The 13349-nt window shown below is 40.9% G+C and overlaps 1 protein-coding gene across 1 annotated transcript in view; it reads left to right on the top strand.

Annotated features, from left to right (window-relative positions):
• Positions 1 to 12846, top strand: part of LOC106810414 (transformer-2 protein homolog alpha-like) — a 27885-nt gene extending 15039 nt beyond the window's left edge. The window contains exons 4-9 of the mRNA XM_014813770.1: positions 9540 to 9624; positions 10168 to 10296; positions 10530 to 10589; positions 10841 to 10965; positions 11174 to 11241; positions 11596 to 12846. Of these exons, the coding sequence (XP_014669256.1) occupies positions 9540 to 9624; positions 10168 to 10296; positions 10530 to 10589; positions 10841 to 10965; positions 11174 to 11241; positions 11596 to 11606 (478 nt within the window). The 3' untranslated portion in view covers positions 11607 to 12846. The remainder of the gene's footprint in view (positions 1 to 9539; positions 9625 to 10167; positions 10297 to 10529; positions 10590 to 10840; positions 10966 to 11173; positions 11242 to 11595) is intronic.
• The last annotated feature ends 503 nt before the right edge of the window (positions 12847 to 13349 follow it).

Genomic DNA, 13349 nt, shown 5'->3' with positions numbered 1-13349 from the left:
CCGACGCAGACCCAGTAATGGGTGGGATAAACCGCGCACCCTCAGATTAGCAAAGCGGACGTTTACGTCTGCATTGCGGACTATCGGTAGCCGTGTTAATATTATACTAGCTGTTATGTCGAATCTGTCATCTTGCAGCAATACAATCTTGTCGGGTTATTTACATTACTAATAGTAATACTATGATATAGTGACGGGAAGTTGTACTTGTAGTTGTAGTGACTATAGTGTACGGCAGTTGCTGTATACTGATGTGATGGATAGACTGATACAGTGATAGCTAAGGTAGGCTCTAAGTGTAGCTCATACTCATACTCATACTCATAGGGTCTATGTGACTATGTCCCCCAGGGTACTGCCGGAACGTACCCTGGTCACTATTTGATATGGTTAGGATTAGGATTAGGTTAGGAGTAGGCGACTCCCTAGACTCGTTAGTGGAGTAGGCACGAGTACGGTCTGGCATATTAGATAGTACCAGGGTACGTTCCGGCAGTACCCCGGGGGACATAGACCCTCTCAGCTTAAGTGTAGCAGATGGGGTCGTTGTCGTATCACTATCAGGTACTACAGATATGTACCCGAGGTAGTTTTACTTTTAGGTTGTTTAGTATTGTTTATATTTTTATATGAGGTATGTTTAGGGTTAGGGTTATTGTTAGGGTAGGGTACACTTCTGTAGTACCTCATACGACAACGACCCCTTGAGCCTAACTAAGTACTGACTACTGTGTACTTAGTCCGCAAATGCAGACGTTATAACTCTGCTTTGCTAATCTCTTTTATAAGTATATAATATAGCGTTAGGGTTAGTCAGAAATAGCTAAACGAGCCAGGTCAAACATAGACCCTACGAGCATTGCTTGTGTTGTGACGTATGTAACTATGTGATATTTGAAATACAAGGCTTAATAATTCAAAATCTAATCTAATTATACTTAATATAAACTAAACATTCAAGAAGAGACCAACAAAATAGTGACCATAACTAATGATCAAAAGCTGATCATAATTTTCACCATTGTCAATCGTCAGATTCTGTACCTTCTGTAACAACACTTCAATAGATCATGTGTATTATTTAAAAGTCAGCGCACCGGTGTAGGATGCATGATTCGGTGACGTTTGTAAACGTCTCAACTCGGCTGCCACACTCGATACCCTGTCGCCGACCATGCAGTATTTCGTGTTTAAAATCGTTTTACATCTAACTGTTGACTCTTGGTTGTTCGCCGCAAATACCCTACCATAACCTACTATGTATTACTAGCTAAATTGTCTGGCTCTCATGAAATGACACCCATCTGCTAGTTATATATTCATGCAATACTGCCTGAGCCTTCCTATTGCATTTGGCTTTCTCTTGCAGAAGTTCTCGTGTTTCAAACTTGAAATAATAATGCAGACGGTATCTCAGGTATAGGTATCAGCTTTATGATAAAAGTGTGTTAATTCAGAACAAATTTTTTTTCCCAGCTAAAACAACCTCTTTCCCCGACATCGCCGAGTATGACGAATAGCTCTTGAAGCTCTGTTTGGGAGTTGGCCCAACTTGCAAGGAACCGCGGCCAGCCATCGGATACGTTCCCGGAGGCGGCCTGCCACCTTCGCCACCTCCCGTCATATTCGCATTTGCAGACGATGACACCAAATGTGACTCATGGGCATGATTACTATTAACAGCTCGAGGTGTTGAGTATCTCCATCCGGGATGCAATATCGGTTAACGATAATGTTGTAAACAAACAAAAAAAGAAGAAAAACGCTTTCTTATTTCCTATCCCATTTTGCTTTCTAACAATGTGCACAAACGTTTTCTTTTCAATTACCTATTTAGTAATTTTTATTGTGACGTAGCATTACATTTCACCCAAGCATTGCCTTGGATTAATTAATCACATTGTACACGAGTTGTAGTAGTTAGTATGACGGTGGAGATTCAAAAGTTATACATATATTTTCAATGAGCTTGTATTATAAAATATAAATAAATATATATATATATATATCATGTATATATGAGTATGAAATATGGAATGTGAAATGAGTATATAAACATGAAATGAATACGTTCGCTGTTGATACTAATGACCACATTGGAGGACAACCACAGATTCCCACACTTCACGAGCGATCATCCATCCATAGGAATGTGCCGCAGACGACAGCACATCCTACATCACTCCTGTCAACGCGCGAGTCACTTGTGTTACTTCTGCTGCTACCTAGCTGCTCCTGGGCACTACACTGTTGTAAGATATGCATTGCTTGTACCTGGTGTTTGCTTGAGTTGATAGCTATGCAGTGTTGTGTAGTCTCTGGTTATTGTATTGTGTGGCTACAACGTTCATTTGGCTTCAGGGCTTTGCACACGTATCTGACTGTAACGAACCCGTAATAGCTTATACGATCACGTGCCTAATACGAGCTCCGCGTTATACTTGCATACACGCCATTGATAATGATGACGTAAACATCTTCTATATATTGTTCCCATAATCAATGTATAATAAAGCATTTCTCAGAAACTAGTTATCAAAATGATGTTTTGTCATTTCGATAGTGTAACGTTCCTTCTCCATTGCATTTTCCCTTGCGTGATCCCCCTTGTGAGGTGTCGCCGTCAACTCCTCCGGCTATTACCACTGGTCTAAGATTCGATCGCTGGATTGTGAACTCGACTGATTCGTCGCATGATGTGGTGTGAACGAGGAAGACAGACAAATACAAATTCAACCAATGTGTTTAATCATCAAATACATGAAACTTTAATACACTACGAATACGCGCAGGATCGGTCTCATGAGATATGTAGATTCGTACACAATAAGAACGTAGTACCAGTATAGGAGCGCGCTTAAGGCAGCGGTAGGAATGAGTAACACATGAACAGAAAGCCAAGATGGTGAAAAAACCGCGAAAGCTCTCTTATATCGAGTACACCAGTTACTCCTGATTGGTCACTGGGTGGATTTACATTGCATTATTCCGTGATTGTTAGAACAAGCCCAATTTTGCCGTTCTGATTACAGGCTGTACATAAACAAAGCAGTGGCATGACAATTTCCCGCATACAGTTTCACGCCTGAAGAATACCCTAGGTCCCAGGTGACATGCGCCTTAACTTGCAACATAGGCTGGTTTGCCACAATAGTCCCAAAAACCTTAAGAAGATTACATGATTAATTTTGTAAAGGAAATTATGTCTACCAGTAGTCAGTACCAGTACCATAGAAAGTATAACATGATGTCTAGAACTGTTTGACTATCTGCCTGGTAACAAGGAAGGCAATTAGAATCCTTGTGCCTATTGCACTTGTTTAATTATAATTTATATCATGGTTTTTCAAATAAGCTTCGCTTGAATAGGAAAGGCAGCCTAACACTAACACTAACAGCTGTTCTGTGTTGACAAACAACTCGCCAGTCACATAGTAATAAAAACAGTATACAAGTATATTTTATATATAGTATATACATATAGTTATATAGTAATTAATATACACGATTATGGCTTGTACATGTACATTGTACAAATAAGCTTCCCTGCCATAGAGAAAGGCAGATATACATCTGTAATGTTCAGCTGTTCTGTGTTGCAAACAACTCACCAGTGCATAATACTAATAGTAAAAAAACAGTATATACGTAATATTTTATATCACTTATGTAATAAATTTACTAATAACCTTTTTGGGTACTTTCTGGAACTAAAAAACTTAGTCCGTGTATTTATGGCGACGAATATTGCAATTAAAAGCAGAGTAATCACATGGTTTCTAACAATCTCCATTGCAGCATCAACGACAGACGACGGCCACTACGTGGCGTAGCATTCAATTCAAAATGGGCTGACCAATGGAATGTCGAAGTAGACCGTGCTCGGTGATTTATGTGCTCTGGCTGTGTGCCGGATCAAGGTTATCTCGCAAGGTGTTGAGTCGATGTCCAAATCTCGCCAGCGAGCCACCGCCTCGCCGAGTGAACCGCCTTGAAGCGATTGTAGAAAATGATTGAATGGAAAAGTTGCTCTAAAAAGTACTATAAAAGCTGCTTGTCCAGCGGACAAGCTACTGGACAGATCTATTGTCCTCTATGGAAATGGACAAGTGAGAACAAACGGATAGCCTATTTCGAACACTGCTAAGCTATATAATACGGTTGTTATTCTCTTCAACATTTCATATATTAAAAAGGGGAATTTCTCTTTAGCTTTTTGGAATTGGTAAATCACATACTCTACGGATCTGCCACGATCCTAGTATAATAGGCACATATGACTGACTATACTGTATACTATTACTAAGGCATATGCACGTGGTATAGTCGATCCGCTAAATTAAGTGCGAAGGAGGATATACCACCTTTACGTAGTATTTCCAAGACATACATTTTGTCAAAGAAAATTAATTTGGCTAAAAAAATCCAAATGTTATGCTACCTGGTAGAACACTGCATAAATAGCATTGGTTCTTGTTGCTAGGGCAGATCACGGTCAAGATCAGATGACAGACGATATGATTCACAGCGCATATTCCAGAAGGAAGGAGCTATTCGAGGATCGGTAAGTGTTCTTGCCCAAACATGCGTAGCTGTGTCTTACATTAAATCTGCCCGTGTGGCTGGGCCACAATTAAAAATCTTTGTTTGCCCTCACCCGACCCAGCTGAAAAGTTTGTTAGGTAGGTAGGCTTCTTTTTTAGGCGGGTCTTTTTACAAAAATCAGCATGGTGTCTACAGCTAGGGTGTGCTTGTGTGGAGATACCTTTATGTTGAGTTTTGTTTTGCTTGGGTACATATAATCAGGAGTAGATGAAGAGGAGTATGACTGGCTAAGAACAAGAGAAATTCAACATATTTATACTCGTATTCTACCTATGATTGATTTAGTGAAATCCAATAAAAATTACATCATCACTAGCGCTGAACATCCAAAATCTCATCACACTTTACTGTGTATCGATACCTCTTCTTATTATGTAGTTATAGCTTCGAATGTCATACGTGGTTTCAGTCATAAATACCACTAAGCGACTATCGTTTACAGCCGATATAAAACAATAGCCAGCTTGCTCTCGTTGGCGGGGTTCGCCGGGGATTTGCAACTCGCAAGCAGCTCCGAACTGGATCTAACCCGCGGCACGGCTGGTATGGTACATATACAAAGGCGCCGGGCTACGAGCTACATAGACTGGTCCCGGTCGACATTTCAACACGCTACACTAACGTCAGTGTAGGGAAGGATAGACGCATGCCGGAGTGAAGGTGGCGAACGAGTACCAGTCTACGAGCTACAGTACTGAGTTGCAAATCCCCGGCGAACCCCGCCAACGAGAGCAAGCTGGCTATTGTTTTATATCGGCTGTAAACGATAGTCGCTTAGTGGTATTTATGACTGAAACCACGTCTGACGTTCGAAGCTATAACTACATAATAAGAAGAGGTATCGATACACAGTAAAGTGTGATGAGATTTTGGATGTTCAGCGCTAGTGATGATGTAATTTTTATTGGATTTCACTAAATCAATCATAGGTAAATACGAGTATAAATATGTTGAATTTCTCTTGTTCTTAGCCAGTCATACTCCTCTTCATCTACTCCTGATATAATGTATTGCCTACAGATTTATATAATGCACAGTGATACAATTTGTAAAAAAAAAAGAATGGGAAAAATCAATGAAATTTTTTGAGTCGGCTCCTTTTTGGCGGGTCGGTCGGGTGAGGGCAAACAAGCAATATTTTTATTATGGCCCTGGCTTTGGAAAATCAAGCGTGTGTGCATCTGAACACGGGAGCAGATATTATGAAGGCGTGCATTAGGGGTGTGACGATTCACCGATACATTTGGTGAATCACGATCCAGCGCACCACGATACGATGATCGATACACAGCGTCTGCATCGCGATACAAACGATACAGATGTTAAACATTGAATAAGGCAAGCTAAACTATTTAATAAAGCACATGTAATTACTTTTAAATTGAATTTCGCTCTTTTACTTTATGAACTCTTTCTCAGTATCACAAAAATATCCTCGGCTGTCGTAGAAATCTGGGTAAATATACGTGGTGCGCTTGTATTGCTGTCAAGATTGTTACCGCGAAACAAAGAGTGCTGATTGACTGGTGAGTGTCGTTACTGTGCACGTACTGTAGCACTGTGTATGGCGCGCATGTGAGTGGAGCTGTCAATTACAGGTCAGTCTAGAACACACTAAGAACGTCTCGGTGTGTTTCAGCCATAGAAATATATATATATCAGGGATGAGAATTGTCCGCCGATCGGAGGAATTCTGCCGATTTGACAGCCGCGTGAATCGTGCAAATCCGGTGGGGAAAAAAAGAAAAAGAAAAAAGGGGAATATTTTTTTTCCCCTGGGGTTGATGACTATTTCTGTTTCAAATGGCTATTCCAATCAATCCAATATAATATCATTAATATTTGTTTTGACTTCAGCACCAACCAATTCTGCCAGTTGTATGTTTCATTTGTTAAACTGCTAGACAGGTAAACATTAGTGTACTGCCTGTGAACTTTTAACATGGTTTGAGTAAATTTTTACATCGCATGACAATTTTATATTTTTATTATTCATGCTTGAAAGAAATGTTATACTTGTTTTCTACCAGTTTAATGTATATTGTTAGCCATTATGTACAGTTGCTAGATTATGGCCCTGTCACACATTGACGATTTAGCCAGCGTATGCCGGACGTATCAAAAATTTGGTGTGAATACAGCTGGCTACGTCGAATAAGTTATGGGTAAGCTTTGTATAAGTTAAGAGCACGCTGAAGCACGCTGAAGCACGCTGGTATACGTCGTAGTACGGCGAGGTTGTCTAAAAATTTGAGCATGCTCAAAATTTTCCGACGTATGCCAGCGTATGCCCATACGTCCCGCATACGTGGGCCATAATTGTAGGTAAGTTATGAGATCTTGACACACGTTCACACACGTTACTTGTAAGTTTACTATAAGTCGAAATACGAATAGAAATAATGTCTAGCGTACCCAAAACTTATTTCTAACTTATGAGTAACGTGCTTTGAACCTATGTGTAACTTATCTCCAACGCATATTGACGTATGTAGACGTATTTGACGTGTTCCGGACGACCCAGAACTTACTGAACGTGTTTCTAACGTACAGCTACCGTATATGGCGTATTGCCAGCGTTTAAGGAATTGCGTATATAAAAATAGTATTGGCATGTTGATACTGCGACGGTGATGTTGATACTGTGATGTAGTGCGGTTATGATTTGAACGTCGAGCGGCAGCCTTTTTATAAGCTACGACACGTGATCGTCGGCGATACGCTGCCGCGCGCTATGCACAAGTTAGACTATCGTTGGGCATAAGCTGTGAACGCCGGCAACACGCTAAGCATTCGTTGGTATAAGTTATCTTATAAGTTATCGAAACGTTCTATATACGTTACTAATACGTTAAGTATACGTCCAACTCGTTATGAATACGCTATGTATACGCCCAAAATTGAAAAAAAACATCGATAGTTCAGCGTATGCCAGCGTTTTAGAGAATTTTGATACGTCGGCATACGAGGTCTAAATCGTCAATGTGTGACAGGGCCATTAGCAACAAAAAGGTCATGGGAAGCCTCAAATCTGTTGTTAAAATAATATTATATGGCTTTTGCAAATACCTAAATTGTGCTAGTATGTATCTCCACATGGCCTAAAGATCCGTTACAGAGTCCATTTTTCTCAAAAAAATTCTGGGGATCCCTTGGGGAGGGGGCACCCCTCCCGCACCTCCCACCTTGGCGCTATGCCGCCTCGTACTTGTCCTTCGTTATCTTTTCCTCTTTTTCCTTCTTGCTGTTCTCATCTCTGATATATACGTAACTGATTGCTTACTATATATTTTTATGGCTTTGACATACACTTAACAGTGCTCATTTTAAAGTTTTTTTGGTTGTCGGAGGACACACAAGAGAGTAGCATATGGGTGTCCCTCAAGGTTTTGGTTGTCCGCATGGAAATAGCCTAATCATGTACATTTTGTACGTATTGCAGTGACAGCAGACATGGCATTCGCATTTTCACTCATTATATGAAGAGAATAAAATATTGGTAATTGGTAAATGATGCTGGATCAATGACGATATAATAATAGTAATTAAAAGTTGCATGAAATTTATTTCATAACATTACATTAAGTTAACTAACACTACAAATATTAGGCGCGTTCACACACAAGAAAAACCGCGATGCTAATCGCGATGAAATACCGAGATAATTGTGTCGTGTTCACACAGGTGGAAATATCTCGCTAATCGCCGAGCGGGATAATTCTATTAATCGAACTGCGCATGCTCACTGCCGGAATGATGCTCACTGCGCATGCTCACTGCTCACTCGCTTGGAATGATGGGATAGAAATACCGGGATTATTTGCGCGAGCGTTCACACACGCATAATAATCCGCGCTAATTCCAAATAATCGCCAGTCAAAAATGCGATTTGGAGCGCGATGCTGATCGCGATTATTAGTGAGTATTATTGCGTTTCACTTGTAATAATCTCGGTATTTCGATCGCGATGCAAAAACCGGGATTTGCATCCCGCTTATTCGCGCCAGTGTGAACGCGCCTATTACTAACACTGTGTCAAGTCACAGATGAGTAAAAATTGAAAATTAACACGAAACATTGTTGTTAAACGCGTGATGTTATACTTTGTATCAAGCAAACCAGACAATGCGTCTAGACATGTACGTTTTTCAGCGGATTGTGCAACCCTGGCCGTATTAAAATGAACGCGCACATTAGGCGTGTTCACATACAAGAAAAACCGCGATGCTAATCGCGATGAATACCGAGATAATTGTATCGTTGTTCACACAGGCGAATAATCGCGCTAATCGCCGAGCGGATAATTCTATTATCGAACTGCGCATACCACTGCCGAATGATGCTCACTGCGCATGCTCATGCTCACTCGCTTGGAATGATGGATAGAAAATACCGGGATTATTTGCGCGAGCGTTCACACACGCGCAATAACACTGCTAATTTCCAAATAATCGCAGTCAAAAGTGCGATTTGGAGCGCGATGCTGATTCGATTATTAGTGGTATTTGGCCGTTCACACTTGTAATAATCTCGGTATTTCGATCGCGATGCAAAAACCGGGATTTGCATCCCGCTTATTCGCGCCAGTGTGAACGCGCCTATTATGAATATAAAATTTTATAGAGGTTGGACACCGGACAACCACGGAAGCAATTTGTAGTTGCCCGAGAGAAAATCCAGTCGTCACGGACGACCGGACGACTGTTAAAATTGAGCCCTGCTTAATACGTTTGTGTTATAAAGTATTGGAATACATATAATAATTATATATGTATATATTACCTTTCTATCTGTGTATCGCTATAACTAAGTATTGTATCGTGACCTACGTATCGAGATACGTATCTTATCGTGACCATAGTGTATCGTTACACCTCTAGTGCACGTGTGTGTATGCCGGACATGTGATCTAACGATGCTCTCTGTTATTGCAGCTGTTCTCGCTCTCCCTACTCGCGACGCCATCGTAGCCGTAGTCGGTCTCCAATGTCAAATAGGCGCAGGCACATGGGCAGCAGGGTACGTATGCAGAGCCTTGGTCTTAGCCAGTGTACTTCTGCTCAGTTTTATTCCTAGGTAAGAGGGCGTGGGTGCATGTAAACATAAAGTCTGTGTCATCTAGGTTGTGATCGATTTGATGGAGAGCAGAGGTGTGTATAATATTTTCACCTGTAAAATTGCGATTGCCCAGATCTGTAAATGAATTTTACATTTATCAGAAAGTATTTGAAAACAGACTATTAGTGTGGGTAGTCCTGGAAGGTTTTTGAAATTTGGCTCATGTCTATCTTGTCTGAGAAGCAATAAAATCTGCTTCGTGTTGGAGTTTTCTCACAAATCGCTACGATACAAGACACAAAGATTGGATTCTGATAAAATTGCTACAATGATTTTTTTAAGTCTTGATACACCTGGAAATATGCTTTCCCTTATGTGTGTGAACCCTGGGTACAGTTCACTTATGTTTTGCTGAGATGTGGGTTGCTTGTCTGTGAAGGTTGTTGCGATGTGGCAATCTCCTGGATCAAACTAATGCTATAACATGTCACAATCAACAAACAGGACAATCCCTCTGCGAGCCGTTGCCTTGGTGTGTTCGGCCTGTCTCTGTACACAGAAGAGCGTGACTTGAGGGATATATTTAGTCGCTACGGACCCATGGACGACTGCAATATCATCTATGATCATGGAGTGAGTATCTATGTGTAGAAAATGCATCGATGCATGAGTTTGATTTCATTGTACCTCAAACGTGGTAAAAGTCTGTATGTTCCTCATTAACCAGTGTCGTTCTCGCAAACGTCTGTTTCAATTTAGGAGCCCTGCATGCGATTATCAAGTATATTTGTGTGCTGATCTGCAAAATATTTCTTGAGTTCATATTTGTGTATGTATATTATCATATATATGTCTTTTGATTCCAGTCGGGCAGGTCACGTGGGTTTGCATTCATCACATTCAGAGACGTTGAAGATGCAGAAGAGGTACTAGTAATAATATCATATTGCATTTATATTACTAACAAAAATAAGATGTGGAAAATTTGCCTAAAATTTGCATTCGTTTTAGTATGTTTCATCTAGCTACACTCCTGTTTGAAAGTCATGTCAATGTTTTCGGTTGTCACACTGCATTACCATGCTTGTTCACCACTAGTTGTCACTGCGTTATAGTATAATTGGTCGACGCAGTTAGTCTATAGACCCAAATGTTAGGTGTGCTGAACGTATTGCAGGCAAAGGAAAAGTGTTCTGGAATCGAAGTTGATGGACGCCGAATCCGTGTTGACTATTCCATCACTCAGCGGGCTCACACGCCCACTCCTGGCGTCTACATGGGTCAGTCAAATCGTCACACCAGGTACAGAGCTTGTGATTATTTCTTTCTACTCAGAATCCTGAGAATGGATGCTTTAGTGTGTGTGTGTGCGTGCTTGGGTGCGTGCATGCATGCGTGTATGCTGCCACAGTTCTCAAATTCGGGATTTCCTCTTGTTCACAATCCATGTTTACTTTGGTTATAAAAATTTTTATTTGTTTCATTTTACGTTTCATTTTATACCCTACAGGCGGAGCCCTTCACCCTCCTACCGAAGGCGTGGCTACTCGCGTTCAAGGTCCAGGTCATACTCACCACGTGAGTTGTGTTGACGAGTTTAAAAAATTCTGTGCACATGCCAGCTGATCTGGTAGAGTGGTGTTTTGACTTTCCAAGGAATATAGCACATAGTTCAATTTTGGCAAAACAAGATTATGTTATGTGTCTGCTCTAGTGATGCATTTTAATTATTTATTTAATTTGCAGTTGATTAACTTATATAGATGCTAAACACACAACCACAGACACGCACACATGCACCTACGCACACGCACGCGCACACACGCACACACACAATGTGTAGGAATCTATACAATAATATATTCATCACCTATAAAGGTTGAAGTGTGTATGGTAGTACTAATGTTGGTTTGTATTGTTCCACATTTACAGGCCGCTACTGATGTGTAGCAGAGTTAAGTGTGTGGTGCTGTGCACACGGCTGTGTGGTGGCTTTTGTTGGGAGTATAGACGTCTGCCTAACCGCTCATCTAAGAGGCATTCCTGTACTCTAGAGTGAATAAGTAACAGTATATGGAGATGGACTAGGAGATCCATGTACATCTTTTTTTTTTGTCAGAAATAATTAGTTTTAAGGGGTGTGTACTGTAGTTCCCCCCAAAGGAATGTATAATTTTTCATTAAGAGGTATAGAATATATTCACATAACCGACTGGAGAAGTCATAGACATTCCTACAGTTATTCAGTTCATAAATGTCACATTGATTCTACCTAAGCTTTCTTATGACTAGTTAAGATTATATGTTGATATAGTAATTGATTTGTGTATCGTCAGTGGTCTAGGTGGTAGCATACGCGTTATGTGTAGCAAATATGATTGTTAGTATTAACTCTAAAGGAAGAGCAGAGGAGAGAGGAAGGGAAAAGACCTGTTGTAGGCTGTAGGATGTAAGTGAGCAGTAAACTAAAGTCTTGCTAGTCAGCTGTTTTCACTAGGCTCTGCATGGTTCCATGGAAATGATGCTTATGTGAGCTTGTCTGTTTGTGCTATTAGCGAATGAACACACGTGTTCACACCCATGTGTGCACATGCTCGCACACACACACCATGCTCGCACACACACACATGTATGTGTAGCAAATGCTCTTAATATTGGTTCGAATAAGACTTGTGTCATGTGTATGTGGAGATGAAACTAGTGATAATATTTGTTGAACTAATATAAAGTTCTGTGTGTAGCGAGCTGTGCATTAACACTGCGACAACTCTCTGACTGCATGTTTGTTGCTGCCATGAATGCTGGTGCTGTGGCTACGGGTTTCTTTCATATCATGTGGCTACGGTTTTCTTTCATATGAATTTTAAATAGCTTGAACTTTTACGATGTAAAAGCTTCCAGACACATTTACACTTTCCGCAGTGCCGTTTATAAATGTGGACCAGCCTGATGCTGATTCGACCGTCGTTTGCCTCAGTGTAGTGATGCAGTTTTCACGCCAATATGTGACGTGAACTTTATGCTTATTCCTGGAACCGCTGGTAGAGTATTTGGTCAAGACGTGGAACGTGTTAGATTAAAGCGAGTCTCCACATGGTCATCTCTGATGTGTGTTTGTTGAGCACAAATCGATACAGAGTGCGAAAATAAATACAGTTGCTTTCGTTGCATTTCCCTCAGTAACGTCTGTTTTGCTTTTTCAAAAGGTCTAAGAGCAGCCAGTGGTGGGTGAAGATGTAGTGAAGTGAAAGCAATGAAATTGGTCAAACGGCTGACGGTCTCACTCCTGGGCAGCTTGTTTGCACCTGGAGGCAAGACCAACAGAGAAGTAGAAAGTAGAAGCAGAGGCACGAGAGCGAAGGAAAAAGTCGTATCTCTGATCGAAAAACAGGCGGAGACAATGTAAGATCATCTACTGAAACTTTGGTCAGTGCTGTGGGGCAGTGTTCCATGTAGAGACGAACCAAAGTCTGCAAAAATTCAGAGGGCATGAGTTGCATTCGGCTGCATGTGTAGTGGGACCATAGCCGACCAGCTTTAACCATGGGTTGACTGTTAGAAACTTGACCTCGTGTGCGTGACATAAAAAAGAGACATGCTTCGGCAATGTGTTGCCTTTGTTGAAACTAATAGCAGCTATTTGTTTCATAAGGTTATTGAAGACAGAAGAGTTGAAGACAGAAGAC

The sequence above is a fragment of the Priapulus caudatus genome, unplaced genomic scaffold (genome assembly GCF_000485595.1).
Source record: "Priapulus caudatus unplaced genomic scaffold, Priapulus_caudatus-5.0.1 Scaffold16, whole genome shotgun sequence".
Classification (NCBI taxonomy): Eukaryota; Metazoa; Priapulida; class Priapulimorpha; order Priapulimorphida; family Priapulidae; genus Priapulus; species Priapulus caudatus.
Note: the sequence above shows the minus strand (reverse complement) of the source record. Positions and strands in the feature narration are given on the sequence as shown.